The following is a 20,859-nucleotide window of genomic DNA, read 5'->3' as shown; positions in this document are numbered from 1 at the left end:
CGCGCAACAGTCACAAAATGCTGTAATATGATTGGTTACTTAATTTGCCCGCGATATAATACACTATTTTTAAATTGTATTTTCATAGAATGCAACATAGCATTCAAAATTATATTAAAACATACGATTTATATTATTATTATTATTATTATTATTACTATTATTATTATTATTATATCAATATAATTATGGGGAATAATTATATTACAAAGAACAAATTATAAAAATAATGTTTTATTATAAAAACAACATTACATTAAACAAATGTAGTATTTTTTTGGTTATAAATAAGAGCAAGCTCAAAGACAGTGGTTGATTTTTCTTATGATGTTTTTTGATAAATCTGGTAGATATATGAGAAATTAATCTATGCAAATTATGAGGAATTTTTTCGTACAAATTTGAATTTATTGAATTCTTTCGCTGACTCCCTGAATGATGGTTATACTTTATACATTTTATTAAAAAACATTAAATCTTTGTTTTACCAGGATCTAAAAAAGACAAAAAGTAAGAAAAAATATAAATTAATTTGTTAATAAGATATTTATGAGATAATAATTAATTACCCGTAGGTAGGCGAAGGATCAGGTTGCGACCAGGATGGTTCATAATCTAAATGAGCCGATTTGTAAATTGGTGCTGGTTTTTCGATAATTCTTGAAATGTAAACTGGTTTTTCAACATATTCTACATATTTAACAGCTGGTGGTGGTGGTGGTACATATATACGATGAACTTCAGGAGCACTGTAGTATCCAAGTTTATAACTGGAATAAAAATTAATTGTAAGAAATAATTAAAAAAAAAAAGGAAAAAAAAGGAAAAAAAAGGAAATTAAAAAAAATGTTATACCCTTTAGCAACGCCCAAACCAAATCCTAAAATTCCAACATTTAATAATTTCTTTTTTTAAAAAAAGTGTCCTCTTAGTTCTTGTGTGTTCTTCAGCTCCATTATTGAATTCATTAGTTGTATCGAGAGTTTTTAATGTATCTGCTTGATGATCGTATTGATTATTATCAATTTCGGTAGCAATGCATAATGCAATACAACTGCATACAGCTAGGATGATAAAGATAGTGTATTGTTGCATCTACGATAAATCAAACAAAACAACGATGTTTTAAAAAGGGAAAAAAAGATGAAGTGAAATTTGTCTAATTACAAAATCATGTAATCTTTTACTTACCTTTAACTTTACTACCTTACACTTCTGGATAAGAAAAAGTACTGTGACTAACAACGAGCAAATGCGTGATTTTATAGTCAACCTACCTCCTGGTTAGCAAAGACACAAGTATATTTTACAGTCCGAACACGAACGATCGTATCGTTGGACATTTCTTCGATGTTTGGGACTTTCCGTCTCAATATCAATATGATTTTATTCTATATTGTTATCTTACAATCTCAATTTAATAAATAAAAAATTAATATAACATAAAAAACAATGATTTGATTACAAATCATGTGTTACAGGATTTATATTAACAGATTTAACTTCAAATTAAAATCGTAGATTCAAAGATTGAAGATACACGTACAACTAATTTAAACAAATTTTTCTTTTCTTTACTCTAATTCATTCTACTATAATATCAAGTGTAACTATCACAGTTACATACATTATTTTGTTTTAGTGTCTTCAATAAATAAAAATTTAATTGGATGATTGTTTACAATGTATATACGAAAAATCATCAGACACCATTTATTATTATTATTATTATTATTAACTGGTATTAGGAACTCGAAAGTTCATTGCCGTAAATACAGAAAAAAACACACAAGAGAACTAAGAGGGCACTTTTCTTAAAAAAGAAATTATTAGGTACTGGAATTTTAGGATTTGGTTTGGGCGTGGCTAAAGGGTATAACATTTTTTTAATTTCCTTTTTTTTCTTACACCATTTACAATAAAAAAAATTATAAAATATAATAAAATTGTTAAGAATTTGTTTCTTTTTTTTTGGGTAGATCCTTGTTCAACTTTGAAATGTAGGTTATTGATAGAACCCATTAGTGAAATTTCCGTGTAAACTTACGAAATCTGAGTGGACATCAGACACTTTCTATATCGGTCGGTCATCGTTTTCATTTTCACAGTGTGTACACACGCACATTATTAAGTAAGTTGACGTATTCTCCATCTCATCGAAATACTATAACACTTTCTTGTCTCGCACCTTCGATTAGTTAACTTTTTTTTATCCGCATTGTTCCCTTACACAGTTACATACATATACATAACAGTATACGAACAAGTAGGGTTCAATAAGAAGGTTCATTAGGATTCAGTTCTTGTAATTGAAGACATATACACAACTCGCTATCGAACGTGCTTGGGATGATCTTTTTTATTTATTTCTATAAACTAAATTCACGGTTAGATAATCCATACGAAATCGTATGCATCATGTAAAGAAAAAAAGAAGGTATAGTAAAGAATAAAAATCAACTTGATCGAATTTTCGTTTTAATTCAATACAAATTTGAAAGTTTTATTTTGTGGGGGTTTTTTTTGTTAAATTGAATTTTTACTACAAGTCATTTTTTATGTACTTCCTTTTAAAAAGAATAGAAACATGGGATTGTAATCGGATATCGAAATCGATATAATATAAAATTGGTGTCACGTAAAATTAACGAATTTCGATTACAGCATATAACAGTGGCTGTAATAATTTAAATGTCGATTATATCAATATCATTTTAAAATCTATTATTCTTATAAAATGATTATTAATTTATTTATATTTTGATTTATACATTTATTCATTGTTTTTTTTTTTATTATAAAATGTTAAATGAATGAGTAGTTATATAAAAAATAATCTTATTATTAATTAATAATTTTGCACAAGCATATTTTTTGATGACGCTCTGTTATTGTAATTATCAAATTCGGTTACGAATTTTAATTATTAATTTCAATTTCGGTACGTCTAACGTGAAATAAACATAAATACAATTCGTAGATTTTTATTATGAATTTCTGTCTTCATTTTAATATTGTATTCTGTAACATAAATATATTTATATTAATAATAAGAAAAATAATTAAAATATAAAAAGGAAATACACTTACAAGGTATATATATAAATTATCGCCAATAACCATGAGAATGATAATTCACGTAAGATGGTTGAGCATAATAATGGCTCACACTTGGGTATCCATATCCATGTCCATATCCACCACCATATCCATATCCACCACCATATCCATATCCACCGCCATATCCATATCCACCACCGTAACCATATCCACCTCCGTAACCATATCCCCCACCATAGTTACCATAGCCGTAACCATGTCCCAAACTAAAAAAAGAAATTCATCAAATCATTGTCAATAATGTTACAAATGATAATATTGGGTTGTTGTAAAAGTAATTTAATTTTTCTTTTGTGAAAATAAAAATAATTTTCGCTTCGAGGTTAAACCTAGGCCTTTCAAGCGGACATAAACAGTTAAATTTAATAAATTTTACCTCTCACCGATCTCGCGTGTTGTTATTTGCCGATTTGCATCAATTAATGTCTTTATTATGTCAGGAAAAAACGAAATTACTTTCCAAACAACCCAATATTTTTGTAAAAAGAATTTAATGAAATATTTTAATCAAATTACCTTGATTTGTATAAACCAGCACCAAGTAATGCTTTAGCACCTAGAACACCACCTCCAACTAGAAGAGCTTTTTTGGCAAGAAGAGCACTACCCCCAAGTAGTGCACCACCCCCTAGAAGAGCACCACCCCCAAGAAGAACACCATGCCCAAGTAAAGTCCTCTTGTCTCGTATTTTATTTTCCTGGTTTGATTCCAACGATGAATCTGATAAATCTTGAGTAGTTTCTGACGCTGCATAAGCAACCATCAGAAATGTAATTAATGCCAATAAGTAATGGAGTTTCATCTGTTGAAAAAATAAAATTCATTTTTGTTAATATTCTCACTCTCTCTCTCTCTGTCACTCACTTTCTCTTTACTTTTCTTCCTTGTATCTATATATATATATTTTTAAATAATAGTATTATATAAATCTTTTCTTATGAAAGTGGTGGAAGTCCATTTTAGAATAAAAATTTGACAAAGCACATAATTTTTCAATAATTATAAATAAAAAATTCAAATGACGTAATGTCAATCTTGTTCAAAAATAGACTTATACAATTTTTACAACAAATGGTTTAATTACAATATTGTAAAATAATGTTTGATGAAACGTATTAATTATTTTTTTACTTTTTCTAACACAATTTTGAATTTATATTATTTAGTATAATATTAAAGAAAAAAATAAATGTATCACAATAGGATGATAAGTTAGAATGTTTCTTTACGAACCTTGTTTGATTGTGTCCTGATCTTAAAGTTAAAACTAACGTACCCTTTCTTAGATCGAGTTTCCAGAGTTTTTATAGCATAAGATCAAGGAAGTTGCCCCTTCCATAAAAAAATCTTGACTACAAAGTGAAATATTAAAGATCGTTCTACCAATAGTTTTCTTTCAAAGTAACCACTACTGACGTTACATTCGTGTTATTCGTATAAAATACAAATTTATCTTTCATTCTCATCTTTCCGGTTTTCTTCATCTCGTCGCACCTTACCCAAGAACGACATTGAACTCGACTGTTGACTTGCTAAGAATTTTTTTTTATTTATTTGAGAAACGATCAAGTCCCTTGTCATTTTACGCAATCTTCTCCCAAAAAAAGTATCTTATTACCATCACGACCTTCGTTTTCCTAATTCCAACGCATTCCTTTTTAAATTTAGATTTTATAATCATTGATTATTTATTGTCTTTTATTTCTTTTTATATTTACTAATGAAAATTGTATTTTTTTGTAATGACGACAAATAGATAAAAATTAATTATGCATTCATAATTCAAAGAAACAATAATTGTATTGTGCAATTTAACTACTCGCATATGACAACATCTTTTCTAATATTAAAAATGATTGAAATTAACTTTTCAATATTATTTTGGACAATTATAATTTCTTTTTTTTAGTGATAATTATACGTCTATGTTTTATTTTTTTTGTCTCTCTTTTAATAATTAACATTAAACGAGGTCATTTTAATCTAAACAATTGTGAAAGATCAAATATTCTCGTTCAAATGAAATAAGCAAACATTTAAGTAAATGCGTATAATTTTTCGTAGAATATCATTGGTACGGTTCATTCATCATTTTTTTCCTCTTTTTTTTTTATTATTATTATTTAAAATTTCAATGTCATTAATTTTATTGCAATTTACAAATGAATACGATAGTAATAAACAAAAAAAACAAATGTATGTAATAAATTAATATAACAGCATCGAATAAAAATGTCGTGTAACCTTTTATAAATTCAAATAAGTTTAACGAAATCATTAAAAATCATTGGAATTCTTTGAGAATTTTCATAATAGTTAGAAATATCATTTATATACAGAATTTCATTGATCGTTTTATTCAAATTGCTTGAGGCTAGATGATTCTCCTCGTCCATTAAAATTTTTATTTTCTAAGAAGATCCATCCAACGTTTTTTTTCTTTTTTTATTTAATTACGTATCCGCATATATTAATTTGCAGAGGATATTAATAAACGTAAGATAATTTATTTAATAACTATTCAAGAGTTATTTTACTTAATTTTTATAGCCAATATAAAAACAATAAATCGAGTATTAATCTTTTTTATTAATATAATATTGCACAATACAATTCTAATTTATTATTTATCACTTATATCCTTAGTTATTTAATTACTTTTATTTTTTCTATTTGAAACAAAAAATTATTACATATTTGACAATCCAGTATACATTTATTATTGTTATTAAAATAAAATTAATATATTTTTATGTATATTTGCAAGTAATTAAAATAATATGCCACTGAAAAGAGATAGGAAAGTACGATGGAAAAAAGCAATGACGAAAGAAGAAAAACAAAAAGTGGCATTGGAAAGACAATTAATGTTAAAAAGGGAACATTTAAATCGTGAAATTAAAATGGGAGCATTGAATACAATGAAGTATCGTCAATTATGGCGAGAATTAATGATGCGTGCAAAAATGCCGATTATCAAAGAAAATATTGAAATTGCGTGGCGTACATTTGATCGAATAATCGATAATAAAGATCACAGGTATATTTTTGTATAAATAATTATAATGATAACGATCAACGAGACAATAATGATTTATAAGAGAACAAATTTATATTATTTTGTTCAATATAGTATTCAAATTTTAATAAATTCTCTCGACGAAGCTAAAGAACAACACGAAACATTGCGCAATGCTCACAATGCTATAATCGATCGTTTGTTTAATATTTATGATATGAAAACTAGTATTATTTCAATGACTTATGAATCTAAAATGAATGAAACTTTAAACGAGGCTAACATCGAAAATATTTCATTGAAAAAAGAAATGAACATTTGTCACAGTTACAATCTATTATTCGTTCTACGCAAGAACAATTGGATAATATGATTGGTAACATTAAAAGCAAAACTATGAGTAAGTCTAATCATCATAATAAATATTTGAAATAAATGTTATAAAGTGAGTTTCGAATATTTGTATCATGTTTAACTCTTTGGAGCACAGTTGGATTAAAAGTGTCCCACCTTTTTGATACACCGTAATGCACGGTGGGACATTTTTAGTCCCACCTTAAAATATTATTGCAATAGCTAAACATGCTCATAAGTTTATATTTCGTCTAATTTACGCAAAACAATTGGTTATTAACTCTTTTTTTTATGTTTTACATTTATTACAATTATGTAATACCTTTATTAATTAAAAAATATATACCAATTTTGTTTAATTTAAAACGTAATCAAATTTCTATGCAACATTTTGGGGCTATTTTATTAACTGAAATTCTGTGCCGCAAAGAATTAAATGTAAATATGTTGTATCGTTCAAAATAAAATGGCCTTCGTATGAAAATATTCGACATCCGTTTAATAATGAATGTAAATTATTTATTTATTTATACAACTTGTTAGCTATATTATTTCAATTTAATTAACTTTTTAAGGTAAAATCGATTCTTTCGTTAGTGATAAAACTAATATGAGAAGATTAGCAGTTTCCAAGAGAGAAAATCAACTAAATGAACTTTCAACTGATCTGCAAAAAACTATTGCTACATATCATAGAAGTATAATACATATAAGGCATTTTAAGAAATTTCATTTTATATAAATAAGATTTTTTTGTAGATACTAAAAATCGAAGAAAAATTTACGAAATTGTTAAAGATAAAAATGAAAAAAATCAACAGATTATAACTAATCAATATGTGCGTATTTCTGTTCTATCGGAAATAATTAATAAATTTCGTGATAAAGTTGCTACTCATAAAGCTAACGTTAACAAAGATTTCAAAGAAATTATGGACGAACAACATTTCTTTTATAGTTCTTATTGGATTATGAAAAATCGTCTTATTTCTGGCAAGCGCATTTTTGTTCATATCATCAATAATTTTTTTTGGTATTTATTCTAAAATATTCTTTCAATTCTAATTTGTGTTTCAACAATTACAGAACAAAAAGAAGATAGAATTCAATTAACAACAACGACGACTGAATATAAGTTGACTAAAAATTATTTAGAAAGATTAGTTAAAAAAGTAGAAAGTTTATTAAGTCTACTTTTAATTTGTCACAAGTATGAAACACTTGATGAAAATATTTATTCTTATACTAATTATACGGAATCGAGTCCTCAAAAGATTTCAACATTGTTCGAGTTGCAAGGAAGTGCGGAGGTAGGAGATGATACAATTTTGAATAAACATAATTGATTATTTCTTTTTCCATTTCTTTGACAAATTATTCTAAAGAAAATGTTTATATTACTAACAAATATACCGTACAAATACAGATTATAAATAACTTTCAAGATTTAACCAATTTTTGGCGTAGAATTGGTGCAGTTAAAATTACTATTGAAGAACTAAAATTAGAAAAGGAAAATCAACGAAAAGAAATGAATATATTAAGAAAAACAATGAAAGATTATTTATCGCAAGAAAAGAAAACAAATTTAAATTCATAATAAATGTACAATAATAAAATTATTATCAAAATAATATGACACCTTTTTATAAGTTGCATATAACATAATTAATTTAATTATAGTGAATAAATAAATTATTTTCTATATTTCAATACTGTTAGAAAAAATTGTGAATATAAAAATCTTCGACTTTGACATTGCATAATTTCGTTCATTAGTTTAGTTATAATAAATGCAATATATATATATATATTTATATTTATTTTATATTTATATATCTAAATTTAAATTTTATTTATTTAAGTCTTTATGTACAAATGAAATACGTAGAAAAACTATAACATTCTAAAGTAACTTATTTGAGAATTATATAGTATTGCATATATTTAAATATGTTTATTAAATTATATTAGTTAGAATGATATATTTGATAAAGTATATCACTTTTGCATCAACATTGAATTAGCGACAACGTTACACTTTCGACCTATAAAAATGAATGTTCATTTTTGAATAACTGTGCGTATTTTAAAATACACACAACATACTTCCATGTTTTGTTTCTATAACGTACATGTTTATAATTTTCATCATTTTAAAATGCACTTATAGTAATAATAATATTATCACTTGAGCGTGCTAAAGGAACCTCCGTTTATAATTTAGAGATTTATGATTTGTGTTTATGGGCAATGTTCGATAACAATTTGTTACCAGCAAGGAATGTTACAACACCAAGTCCCAGAAGATAACGCAATGTTACAAACATATTTAATTTTAACCAGAATACTCCAAACAGTACGAAAATACCTACAAAAAAAAAAAATGAAAAATATATATTAAAATTATTGGTAATACTTAATATCGTATAATTATTTACAAATATTTATGTTGAGAATAATCGGGCTACAAATATAGTTAATAATGAACTATATTTGTGAAAAATTCACCGTTTTCTATCTGCTCAATTGAAAACAAGTCAACATAGAAGAATATAGCCTGTCAAGCATTGAGCATAATAATCAAATTATATTTGGAATTGATCTAAAAGTTTACCTCCTAATCCAAGATGGAATGTTACAGCACTAAGAGACAAGGGGAAATTAGATATATTGACTCCAAGTTTTGCCCACAAAATGATAAGTAAAAGGGCAGGTGCTAAACATAGGCCAGTAAATAAATTTGATACGAAAGCAGGTGGCCTCTTCTCCGGTTCACGGAACATGTGCTATAGATATAAGAAAAAAAAACTAATTAATTTTTTTAATATCATGAAAATATATTACACACATTAAATATAAATATGTCATTCAAAGTTTATTATACAAATCCAAATATAAAATTAATTTGGAAATCTAAATAAAGTTGCTTTGAAGTCATTTATTCTACCAATGTTATGGAAGTGATTAGAATAATGAAAAATATTCTATCACCAACGAACATTGGTTATATTATACTAGGGGTGTCCCACCACGCGTTACTGTGGCTCACAATCAGTCTAGTACACACACGTCTTTAAGTCAACGAATTACCTTATACGGCCATCTGTTAGAATCATATCGAACTAACAGAGATAATCATGACTCTTTGTTAATAAACAAATAATTTGCAATAAAATAATATTGCAATTATAAATTGAGATATAAGCTATCCTATCTTTCAAGTTGGATGAAACTGTACACAGTGTGCAAAATTTTATTAAAATCGGTTCAGTAGTTTAGGAGTTCATTGCGGACAAACAACGTGACACGTAATTTATATATATTAAGAAGATGTTTATTCCTTTATTGATTATTAATAATTACCTTTATTTCTGGTTTGGTTGTATAAATATCTGCTTTTTGTTTGAAAATAGCATTCTTATCGCTCGATTCAGCAGCAACAGCATCAGGGAATTTCAAATTTACTGTAGCAATAGTCCATTCAAAAGAATTACTTAATACAGCATCACCAATAACTAAAGCTATTTTATAATCTCCACTGCGATATGCAAAGTTTATCGCTGTTCCTGCTAAAGGCTAAAAATATAATTGATAAATTAGTACATTTCATCGAAATTTTTAAAATAATTATACAATTATAAATTGAATGTTTAGTGAACTCTTACCATATCAAATTTATAAATATTAGCATTATCTGGCTCAGCTACAAATGTTATTTCATTATCATTGTTATTATTGGTAGTAGATGTAGATGATAAACGAATAAATGCTTGATGAACTCGCATTGGTTTTTTGTTAGCTGAATCTTTCAACAAAAATCTGACAACTAATTTTTGTTGGGAGTCTGCTTCTATCTTTTGATTTAGTTTTTCAAGATATGTTACTCTGTAAAATTTGTATACAAAATTTTTCATGTTAAAACTGGATAGAATATCAGTAAGAATTTTGTACAATTTTTATAAGACTTCAATATACCTTGTTAATTTTGGTTGTGTAGTTTGATCAGCATCACCTGTTCCTATTTCTAAATAATCAACCACTACTTCGGAAAGAACTTTAACCATAACGATGTTGGTTGCAGATGCTGCTGAGACTGATATTTTATAAAATCCACGTTCTGGCTTAGCTTTCATTAAATCCATCGTAAACAATGTTCTATTAAAAGACAGAAAATTATGAAATGTATTATTAAATATGAGTATCCCAAATACTTTAATTAAAAATATTTGTAAGTACAAAATTGTTTGTTGAAATTCTATACCTTTCTTACATTGAAAAAAGGTTTAAGGGTTAATTCAACAATTACTATACCCCAAGGTATAGCTGAAGTCAATTTTTTATCATTGAATCAGTAAAGTATTGGGGATGAATAATATTAGAAATTTGAATCCTAATGAAACTTACTTATCTGTTGTTGAAGACTGTAATGTTTCTTTATTGAGGATAGCAGTATCATCATCCAATTTATTAACATAATTTGTGATAACTTTAGGTACTGATGCCAATGGTTTACCAAAAATATCGCAAACTTTAACAGTAACAAGTGGTTGTTTGTTTGAAACAATGACTCCTTCTTCGGGTAAGGTGATACATACTAATGTTTCATGTTCATAAGTTGCTAATGTATTCAGTGCTGAAAGAAGACTTACAACGCCTTTAGGAGTTTGCACGGATCGTCTTGACAAAAGATAATTAGTTAGTTTGACAATTTGTTGAGACGTCAGGAGTGGTTTCTTTTTTAATGAATTACTAAGCTTGAAGATACCATTTACGAGGAAGCCTAAAAATAATTCGTTAATATTAATATATAAATTAATTTAATATAAATAACATAAATTGTATTATTTACAACTTACTTGTTATAGACAGACCACCTTCGAATTGCAAGAACTGTCCATTTACTTCATCTGCTTGTATGATAGCATCCTCGATACGATGCAAAGCAAATGTACCAAAGGACCCAAGATCAGAAGCAATGTGGAAGGTATATCCAAGACTAAATACAAAATACTCTGTATCATACTTGGATTTATGTATAACATTGGCATAGATTAACTATGTTATACAATTGGTGTAATAAATTGCTAATACTTTTCACGTTGGTCCATACTTCACATGCCAATTATTAACATTTACAATAATTAAATCACAAGACTTTATTAACTAACACTTACTTCCACAGACTGTCGTCTTTTCTGAAAGCCAATGTCTTAGCTAATTTTTCAGATTTCTCTGTTGTTATTTTTTGTGACAAGAGTGTTAATGTATTTACAGCATAATATAATTCAGCGAATGTAGATGTATCTTTGTCTATAGTATTCATCAAAACCTATATTACAGAACAAACAAAAATAATTCTTATAAATATTTATCATTTATATATAATTTCAATAATTTATATTAGATAAATTTAATATTTTCAGTTAAGTACAATTTTTCTTCAATGTTCTTGCAGTAGAACGAAAGTTTAAAAGCATCATTAAATATGAAATAGTTTTTTACTTTAGCTCATAACAACAGAGCTAGCTTTTACATCGTTAAAAGTTAAGTAATAAATCTTATATTACTAAAATATGATTTTATAAATAAAAGTACCTTTGTAATCGCAGGTATTGGTAAATCTTGGCATGTATCGATAGCTTTCCATGCTGATACAATATAAAAGGCTGTTTCAGGTACAACATTGTTACCATCCCCAATGGATTTTAACAAATAATTACAAATTTTCTGTAATATACATTAAAAATTAATGAATATGAAAGGAAATACATAACTTAATAACTTTTAATGTTCAATATTAATATCAGGAAGACTAATCAAAAAATCAATGAAATTCAATATTTGCATTTCTCATCATATATTAATACAAAAACAAATGAAATTAATTTCATTTAATAGCAAAAATACCTACTTCTTTATTAAGTATAGGCTCATGAAGAAGTTGATATCCGTACACGCTATAATATGTCGAAGTAGGATCTTGCAGATTAAAACCTGGATCGATGACGTGTTTTAATCGAATTTTATCATTTTCTGATAAATAAGAAATAACTGATGGTATTGTTTCTCCCACCGTGTATGTTGCAGATAAAACTGATACCACCAACAAAAGTAATATAGCTATAAATAGAAAAGAAAAATATTAACTAATTTTATATAATCGTGTTGCTTTTTTTATAATAATTTTTAGTAAATTAAAGTAAGAATATACAAAAAAAAGAAAAATATATAGAAAAAAATTCAATCAAAAACTAAGCGTGCACGATATTCACAAAAGTACTTAAATATTTTTAACAATATATTATTATGTAATTGTGCATGCGTATACATCAATTGTTATTTAAAATGGTAAATAAAAAAAAAACATCAATACGGATATATTATTAATAGAAAAAAATCGGTTAATTTTATCGTTACTAAAATATTACTCACCCGCCATTATGGCAGTATATGCGGTATAGTGCACTAGCACACCGGCCACGCTGGCTTAGTATCTCCTCCTTTCCAAGTCTCGAAAGAAAATGGCTCTTTCCGGCTCCTATTCGAGTACACGTGTCTTCGTTACACTCGATACGTTTCTATCTAGAGGGCGCTAAAAGTGCTTTCTGATTGGTTGATCGAATTATTTCGGAAGTGAACACAATCAATAGGATAACTCCATTAAAATTAAACGGAAGTTCGATATGAGATAACTAATCGACTTCTTGAACCAATCAACGATCAGTTATTGAAATAATCGAATTTCATTGGTTGATTTATCTAGAGTTTTATATTCGTAGTTCATATTTTTATACTGATTGGGTATAATTTATTATGTGTTTGATAAAAATTAAATAAAAAATTATATTTATTATTTAGTTAATTAAAAAATAAAATGTATCAATATAAATAAATTAATCTAAATAAATTAATATATTTCTTTAAGGTCTTATGCCTATTTTCACATCAACATGCGTTTAAAAGATATTTTATAGATTAATTTTTTAAAAACTTATTATATTTATTTATTGTCAAATTAGCGTTTGTAAAATGAATGAAAATAAAGAATTTTTTGACTACATCGTATTTTCTTATTATTTTTTATTATATATTTGATATAAAAATATAAATGTTTAATATATGTAATGTAAAAATATATATTGATTTAATTTATGAATATATATTCGTAATTATATTCATAAAAATATCATTTGATAAATTTAACGAATATCTTTTCGCCACTTTTTCTTCTCAGAGATTGAGATCATCTAAAATTCTAAAATTATTTAATAATTATATATTATTATTATATTACAATTATAACTATATTATCACAGATACACAATATTATTCATAAATATTGTTATACTTCTCTGTTAATTTAATAAGAAATATTTTTGCATTATTATTATTATTATTAAATAACATTGAATTGTATGCTAGCTTGATTTGTGTGGTCTTGTGTCATCGTACAGTTCACACACCTATAAATACTGCATTGTTTGTATGCATTTGTTTACTTTTTTTTTATCAAGTATTATGTAATATTTACAAAATTATTTACAATGTAACTCTGCTTTAATTTACAATTAGTCGAGTAATACTTACATGAAATAGAGGTTATTTCAGTCATCTTCATTCAGTCATTAATGTTTTAAACGCACATCGAAGAATACTTCTTTTTTCTTTATTTCATCCTAAATGCTAAGATATTTAATTAAAATATACAAATTTAATAAACTATAAACAATATTGTCAAATACTTTTTAAGTCAGAATTCTATATTCAATTTATAATTAAAAGATTTTATCATTTTTCATACTGAAATTTTCAAAGCCATATTTTGTTAATTTTTTGTAAAAATAATTTTTTTTCTTTAATTATTCCATGTAAATAATATAAAGTGCTAATTTTAATGCAAAGAATATGAATTATAAAGAAATATATTTTACCATTTTGCTCTACAATTAGAAAACATGGTAGTAGGATTTATATTTTCTTTTTTTTTTTTTTTGCGATAGATAGAAGCTTTCTAATCAAACCTTTTTCGTGTCTTCTGTATTTTCCCTCAAGATCCATTTTCCAGTTTTGTTCCCAGGTATACAGAACTACACAATTGAGTGCACAATATTGAGACTCAATACATTTTTGGAGATATCACAACTAACTATACTTTTTCATAGTATGTAAAACTTCTTTACAAATCAGAATGATACCCGGATTTATAACTGAGTTTAATACGTCTGCTTGTTTTGTTTTTGTTTATAAATATTGTATCATCACGTGTCACAGAAAACACAAATCACAAATTATTAATTTTTCTTTTTTTATTATTATTATTATTATTATTATTATTATTATTACTGATAACGTGAAAACTATATTATAAGGAAAATATGATTGACTTTCTTCATCTTTTATATAGAGAAATTATTTTATAAAAGCCACAAGCACTACAAATTTGCGATCTATCATATACTTTTCGGATATTTTTGATATTGTCATTCAGTAAGGAACAAATCACAACACCATTATTCACTATTAACTTCACTTTTAGATAAAGAAAAAGAAATGAAATAAATTACCCGTGAAAAACTAAAAAAAAAAAAAAAATTATATATATATATATTGTATTCCAACTCAATTTTTTACACACAAGCAGGCTTTTTTTCATTTGAAAGATTGCATTAATGTCTTCTGAATAATTAATCTCCATTTTAAATGTTCCATTTATCTCTCTCTCTCTCTCTCTCACATACACACATAGCACGCACTCCTCTCTCTTTCTCTCTTTATTTCTTACAAAAGAGAAAAAAAAAATAATAAATAAAAAAAAACAAATAGAAACAATTTAAAAAAAAAAAAAAAAAACAGAAAAGAAGACCTATTTCTGCAAAATTGATCTACTTGAATAAATTTGATTAGAGAACTCAAATTAGAAATTGGAATAACACTGTTGTTTTACGACATTGTACGAAGATTTTTGACTTTGGTATATGTGGATAACGGTATCAAGAAAAGCAACACATACTTTTATTTTTGTCTGCATAAATGTCATCTATTTTTTGTTTGTTCGATCACCAGGTGTACTATAACCACTGCACCTTTCAATTGTATTTGAGTATGGTCGAGATAGTGCGTATCATCATTTCTAAAATATTGAATTAATTAATTTCAGAAATAATCATTCGCTGAATCTATTCCATACTCAAAGACAAAACACAAACACTTGTTTTTTTTTTATACATCACTGTACACATTTTTCAAAGCTTTTTTTTTCTCTTTTCTTTTTTCTTTCCATTACTTTTCCTTTTTTTTTTAACTACCACCAAAACACTGTCCTTTAGATAATATATCCTCACTTAATATGAACTTTTGTAATCAATTGAACGATACACAACAGATGTTATCAACTTTTCTTAACGCAGATTAAATCATTATTCCGTCTCTTCCTCACTATATCATCACTCTCAGACACTCTCTTTGATAAACTCATGAAACTATGCACAAAATATTTACTGCACAATCACTTAAGTGGTATTAAATTCACTCAAAAGAATCTACAGATTATAAATGAAAAAGATCAAGTTCATGGAAATGTGAGCTAAAATTCATAATACTATGATATCGATGATATTTCTTATCTAACACATTTTTTGTTTGTTTGTTTTTTTTTTCAAAACCAGGCCTTTCACATTTTTTTTTCTATAAATTCCAAAAAGAGAAATAGAAAAGTTCTCTTTACGAATTTATTAATGTAGCTGTTGAAAATACAGCAACATGTGTCATTTTAATTTTTTTTCCCCCATTAAATATGTATTTGACCGTTGTATCAAAATGATTTTTTTTGGAGTAAGCAATAATTATTATTATTGCAATATGAATAATTCATCAAACAAAAATATAATACTTATATCATTAGGCTCAAATAGTAAGAAGCTACATTATTTCTTCTGTTTATAATTATATCTGCATTCTATTGTCTCAATCAATGACATTTAAAGTCAATTCCTGTTAAATATATAAACATATTTTTAATAATAAGAATTTTATATATAAATATATGGAAGTCACTGTGTTCTTATATTTTTTTTTCTTTTTTTCTGTGAATAATATTAAAAAGAATAATAAAATTATATGCTATAAATGTGAAAGATCTGTGTACAGTAATGTCATCATCGTTGGAAATACGGATATATATATATATATATATAATGAGTATATACATATACATATATATATATATATATGTGTGTGTATAATACAGATAAATTCTTATAATATCTATATAGTTAAACATTTACCTCTGATTATAAGGGTAATAATATTATTTTTTTTTGTCAAGACTCTTATAGTAAAGGTACCTTATTAATGATGTACTTCATTTTATGCATCCACTTTAAAATTTCTGAGTTCCATCAATTAAACGCGCTATTAATAATGTTTTTTGATACAATATAAGTATTATTCTTTAATATTTTTTTTGATGTATATACTTTGATCTTTTCTTTTCTTTTTTTTTTGTGAGATATATATATATAATAATAATAATAATAATAATAATAATAATAATAATAATAATAATAATAATAATAATAATAATAGTAATAATAATAATAATATACTATTATTTATAATTCATATTTAGAATCCATTAAAATTGTTCCAACTTGTGCTTCAATATATTTTAGTTATTTAATAAATTTTATATTATTATAGACTTAAGTATTTAGACGGATTCAAATATTTCTATTTCATATATTATCTACATTTGTGAAAATGAAAATATTAATAATTAAAAGATATTAACTGTATAAGCAAATAGAGTTGTTTTAAAAATCATATTAACAAATAAATGATAGTACAAAATGATTCAATTAAATCTATGATGATGATAATAATAATAATAATACTTATATGGATCAAAAAGCATCGATCATTGCTACAACTTCTGTACATCATTCTTCTCTAATCATTTTACCAATTAAATCAGAATAATACTTCACTGCAGGAAGTATTAAAATAATGAAATGATTTTGTTTGTTACTCATGAATTAAGCAATTGTTTGTGTTACTCCAAATTAAAATTTAGGCACTACCACCTTTAACAACAACAATTACCAAATGATCCTCTTTTAAACCTTCTTCGCTTAAACTAGGACACGTACGCTTCAGGAGCTCTGTAGAAAATGCACACGGTGGAAATGCATAGAGTACTCCAGTTCCTTCTGTATCTTTATTTAAAAGTGATATAACACCGGCTGCCTCTTTTTGTTTTAAATATGAAACCAAATTACGAAGCGGTCTAGTTTGAACATTAGCATCATCGTTTGTAATAGCTCCGCTTGATCCGGCAAGACCAAGAAATATCGCGTGTGAACTAGAAGTTTGTATTCTTTTCGATACATCATCTAACTTTGGTTGATCGAGACGAAGACGTTGTGTTATTCTAAGCATATGTTTACCTTCTTCATCCTTCATAAGAGCATCTATTATTTCAGTATCTCCATCTGTAAGATGAAATTTAGCTGGAAATAGTGAATTCTTTAATATTAATGCACCTTGCCAAACTGCAATAGATTTTCGTGCAACTTCTGGTAAAGTACGAGACGTTGAGAGCATTCCTGTACGAGTATTTTCCGAATCTGAATCTGAATCCATTTGTCTTCTACGTGGTGATCTAGATCTTGATCGATCTACACCAGGTTCTCGTGACATTGATCTTCTTGCCCGAGGAGGTTCGTATTCTAGCTCTGGAAGTGGTCTGCGACTGGACCAATCTGCTTCCTCACGGATATAACCATCTGGAACAGTACCACGGTAACCACCTCTGCCACCACCTCTTCTTTCGTGCCATGGTGCACTTCCTCGTCCTCGAAAACCTCTTGGTCCATAACCAAATTCAGTTTCAGGACCATAAGGATCATATGGTGATTCATAGTCTACTAAACGTGGTCGAAACTCAGCATTGTCTTCTGGATATGATCTGGGCTTAAAACCAAAACCAGGAGTTACATCTGCAAAATCAACTCTTAATCTTCGTTCAGGACCACCGAGAGGAAAACCACGCATCTCTTTTACAGCAGCTTGTGCTGCATCAATGGAGTCATAAAGGATATATGCATTACTTTCGCTTTTAAGATAATCAATTTTTTTAATGGCTCCAAATCTGTCGAATTCTCTTTCTAATTGAGGTACCGAAGTCCAAGGACCCAAACCACCAACCCATATTCGTGTTGTAGGAGTTGCCTTACCATATCCTATCTTGCATTGAAACTTTCCTATATATTGCCCAGAAAGTTCAACTTTGCATCTATGAGCCATATCTAATGTTTGGAATCGGACGAAAGCATATGCATTTCCTGTTCCTGGCGGTGGTCTTTTGATATCGATATCATCAACAACGCCGTATTTACTAAAGATTCTACGTAATTCATCCTCAGTTATATTAATTTCCAAATTACCAGCAAAAAGAGTCCTAGTTGCAAGAGGGTCATCTTCTGGAGAAACGTGATGGAGATAATTGGGAAATTTATCTTTCTTGTTTTCAACTCGTTCAAATCCATGAACAGGATGACGAAGCATCATATGTCTAGGTGGACCATAATGATGAGGAGGACCAGGATGTACATGAGGCGGTCCGTGATGAATGGGTGGCCTAACAAATTCGTGGTGAGGTGGTGGTATCGTTTCTCTTCTCATTTCACGATGGGGTGGCAAACCTACAGGAGGCCCATATACACGTTCATATCGATCTAATGGTCTATGTCTATCCGTTGGACCTGGAGATCTAGCATAATACCGTTCATAATCTGGTGGTGAAACAGATCTTTGCCTACGATACGTATCGGGTCTTTCATAAACTGGCTCTACCAAAGCTACTTTATCATACATTATAATTCGTGGTTTAGCATGTTTTGCATCTCGTGCATCTTCTGAGCTCCTGAAGCACACATAAGCAACGCGTTCATCTAATTCATGAGAAATTCTTATAGAAAAATCACCAAACTTTTTATATTCTCTATACAAAGTATCTTTAATTACTTCATCACTGGCTTTTGGGTGAATGGAACTGACACAAAGAACTTTATAACTGTATGGTCGTTCAGGTGGTAAATCTCGAGGTGCACGCAAATATTCGTCGCGATGTGAACTGGACTCTACATAACGCGCATGAGATGACGCTCTTGCTGATGGACTAGGACTTCTTGCACCTCTGCTACGTCGTCGAATACGTTCAGGCGTAATCCGTTCATCACTTGAATCATCATATCTATAAATTGATAAGAATATTATACTATCTATTACAGATTAAATAACAAACATTACAATGACACATGATTCTCATATTTATCTAAAAATAATAATAATTCATAAAATCAATAATGTTTCAATACAATATATATATATATATATATATAAATAAATATCTTATTGTACTAAAATCGCATATACCTAATATAAATCTATAAAATAAATTTTAATTACATACCATCATAATTTAATGTGTATATTATAAATATTAAATTATAATTAAACGATAACGAAGATCATGAATAAAAATGCTTTGTCATATATTTGCGAGCATATATGACAAATGTAACGATGAGTTTACAATGAAATAGATAAATAAATAACGCTTACCTTCCCATGGAAGATCGACTTCGTTTCACCCGAGGAGGTGGAGTATCACGACTCGAACTTCTTTTCATGTTGTTGCGGATTTTAACCGTGATTTTATGTCGGTCGTCTCGCGGAATCCCAATCATCAACGCAGTTTAATTATATCGTAGTGAAATAAAGAAGAAGAAATAATATCCACCCGCTAATATCGCGAATAGATAGAATACTTAAATACAAGATTTAAGTATTTTTATCTTTCTATGTATAGAAGACTACCTTCCTCGCTTGAAAGGACACACAAAATGGCGTTTTGATATCGCTTCACCAATTTACGTACTTCCGTTAGCAATATTATTATTATGTTTAAATATAATAATAATTATAGTCCATTAATATTATTATAAATCAAATAAATAAAGATTATGAAATAATTTACTAATAATATGACGTTGTTCGGTGAAATTGACGTATATCGAAATAAGAAAATCCATATAGTGTTGCAAGTAGTTGCAAGTACGGCGTATCGTATGGCATCAAGGAATCTCATTGGTTTATGAATAATACCTCGTTTGCATTTAATCGACTATCTTTGTAAACGAGATTAAACTTTTTTTTAACAATTCAATAATTAATAATACACGCGCGTACATATCTTCAATCATTATTTACTCGTTTTATAACTTATTTTTTACTTCTTATTTATATATAAATGTATATATTTAACATTTTTAAATGTAGTATACATTTTGTCACGTGTAGG

The 20,859-nt window shown here is 27.2% G+C and overlaps 5 protein-coding genes across 6 annotated transcripts; 1 reads left to right on the top strand and 4 right to left on the bottom strand.

The window, feature by feature from the left end:
- Window positions 1–359: 359 nt before the first annotated feature.
- Window positions 360–2,329, bottom strand: LOC107067637 (uncharacterized). The gene is given in 5 exon segments (XM_015323304.2): window positions 360–494; window positions 570–770; window positions 856–911; window positions 913–1,095; window positions 1,192–2,329. Coding segments are annotated over 4 exon segments (450 nt in total). The 5' UTR covers window positions 1,192–2,329; the 3' UTR covers window positions 360–484.
- A 132-nt stretch (window positions 2,330–2,461) lies between these two features.
- LOC107067613 (uncharacterized) lies at window positions 2,462–4,727 on the bottom strand. 2 transcript variants are annotated; one of them, XM_089179388.1, is made up of 4 exons: window positions 4,398–4,727; window positions 3,637–3,923; window positions 3,091–3,326; window positions 2,462–3,021 (listed from the first exon to the last, which is right to left on the bottom strand). In XM_089179388.1, exons 2-3 carry the CDS (start codon window positions 3,921–3,923, stop codon window positions 3,107–3,109), a joined length of 507 nt encoding a protein of 168 aa, XP_089035514.1. In that variant the 5' UTR covers window positions 4,398–4,727; the 3' UTR covers window positions 2,462–3,021; window positions 3,091–3,106. The 2 variants fall into 2 exon arrangements, with proteins under 2 accessions (XP_089035514.1, XP_015178752.1); XM_015323266.2 differs by having other exon boundaries at window positions 4,355–4,714.
- A 1,216-nt stretch (window positions 4,728–5,943) lies between these two features.
- LOC107067608 (dynein regulatory complex subunit 2) lies at window positions 5,944–7,840 on the top strand. Its single transcript, XM_089179284.1, has 5 exons — window positions 5,944–6,161; window positions 6,255–6,466; window positions 7,070–7,192; window positions 7,293–7,487; window positions 7,581–7,840. The coding sequence occupies exons 1-5, from the start codon at window positions 5,944–5,946 to the stop codon at window positions 7,838–7,840; spliced, it is 1,008 nt and encodes a 335-aa protein (XP_089035410.1).
- Window positions 7,841–8,436: 596 nt separating this feature from the next.
- On the bottom strand, window positions 8,437–13,269 carry OstDelta (oligosaccharide transferase delta subunit). The gene is made up of 11 exons (XM_015323471.2): window positions 12,930–13,269; window positions 12,409–12,617; window positions 12,093–12,224; window positions 11,672–11,826; window positions 11,354–11,493; window positions 10,902–11,277; window positions 10,473–10,652; window positions 10,163–10,382; window positions 9,861–10,073; window positions 9,112–9,283; window positions 8,437–8,865 (listed from the first exon to the last, which is right to left on the bottom strand). Exons 1-11 carry the CDS (start codon window positions 12,934–12,936, stop codon window positions 8,726–8,728), a joined length of 1,944 nt encoding a protein of 647 aa, XP_015178957.1. The 5' UTR covers window positions 12,937–13,269; the 3' UTR covers window positions 8,437–8,725.
- Window positions 13,270–14,809: 1,540 nt separating this feature from the next.
- nito (RNA-binding protein spenito) lies at window positions 14,810–20,606 on the bottom strand. Its single transcript, XM_015323512.2, has 2 exons — window positions 20,121–20,606; window positions 14,810–19,749 (listed from the first exon to the last, which is right to left on the bottom strand). Exons 1-2 carry the CDS (start codon window positions 20,243–20,245, stop codon window positions 17,565–17,567), a joined length of 2,310 nt encoding a protein of 769 aa, XP_015178998.1. The 5' UTR covers window positions 20,246–20,606; the 3' UTR covers window positions 14,810–17,564.
- Between the last annotated feature and the right edge of the window lie 253 nt (window positions 20,607–20,859).

This window comes from Polistes dominula, unplaced genomic scaffold (assembly GCF_049000335.1).
Source record: "Polistes dominula isolate Pdom_NZ unplaced genomic scaffold, Pdom_raw_medaka contig_373, whole genome shotgun sequence".
In the NCBI taxonomy this organism is placed as follows: domain Eukaryota; kingdom Metazoa; phylum Arthropoda; class Insecta; order Hymenoptera; family Vespidae; genus Polistes; species Polistes dominula.
Note: the sequence above shows the minus strand (reverse complement) of the source record. Positions and strands in the feature narration are given on the sequence as shown.

Excerpts from the sequence above, each read along its gene's own strand:
- LOC107067613 (XM_089179388.1), bottom strand. The coding sequence starts at position 3,923 with ATGAAACTCCATTACTTATTGGCATTAATTACATTTCTGATGGTTGCT. Across the intron at positions 3,327-3,636 it reads GCTGGTTTATACAAATCAAG|TTTGGGACATGGTTACGGCT; the intron begins GTAATTTGATTA and ends TTCTTTTTTTAG.
- LOC107067608 (XM_089179284.1), top strand. The coding sequence starts at position 5,944 with ATGACGAAAGAAGAAAAACAAAAAGTGGCATTGGAAAGACAATTAATG. Across the intron at positions 6,162-6,254 it reads ATCGATAATAAAGATCACAG|TATTCAAATTTTAATAAATT; the intron begins GTATATTTTTGT and ends TGTTCAATATAG. Across the intron at positions 7,193-7,292 it reads TATTGCTACATATCATAGAA|ATAAAAATGAAAAAAATCAA; the intron begins GTATAATACATA and ends AAATTGTTAAAG.
- nito (XM_015323512.2), bottom strand. The coding sequence starts at position 20,245 with ATGATTGGGATTCCGCGAGACGACCGACATAAAATCACGGTTAAAATC. Across the intron at positions 19,750-20,120 it reads AGTCGATCTTCCATGGGAAG|ATATGATGATTCAAGTGATG; the intron begins GTAAGCGTTATT and ends ATCAATTTATAG.
- OstDelta (XM_015323471.2), bottom strand. Across the intron at positions 12,225-12,408 it reads AGCCTATACTTAATAAAGAA|AAAATTTGTAATTATTTGTT; the intron begins GTAGGTATTTTT and ends TGTATATTACAG. Across the intron at positions 11,827-12,092 it reads CAATACCTGCGATTACAAAG|GTTTTGATGAATACTATAGA; the intron begins GTACTTTTATTT and ends TCTGTAATATAG.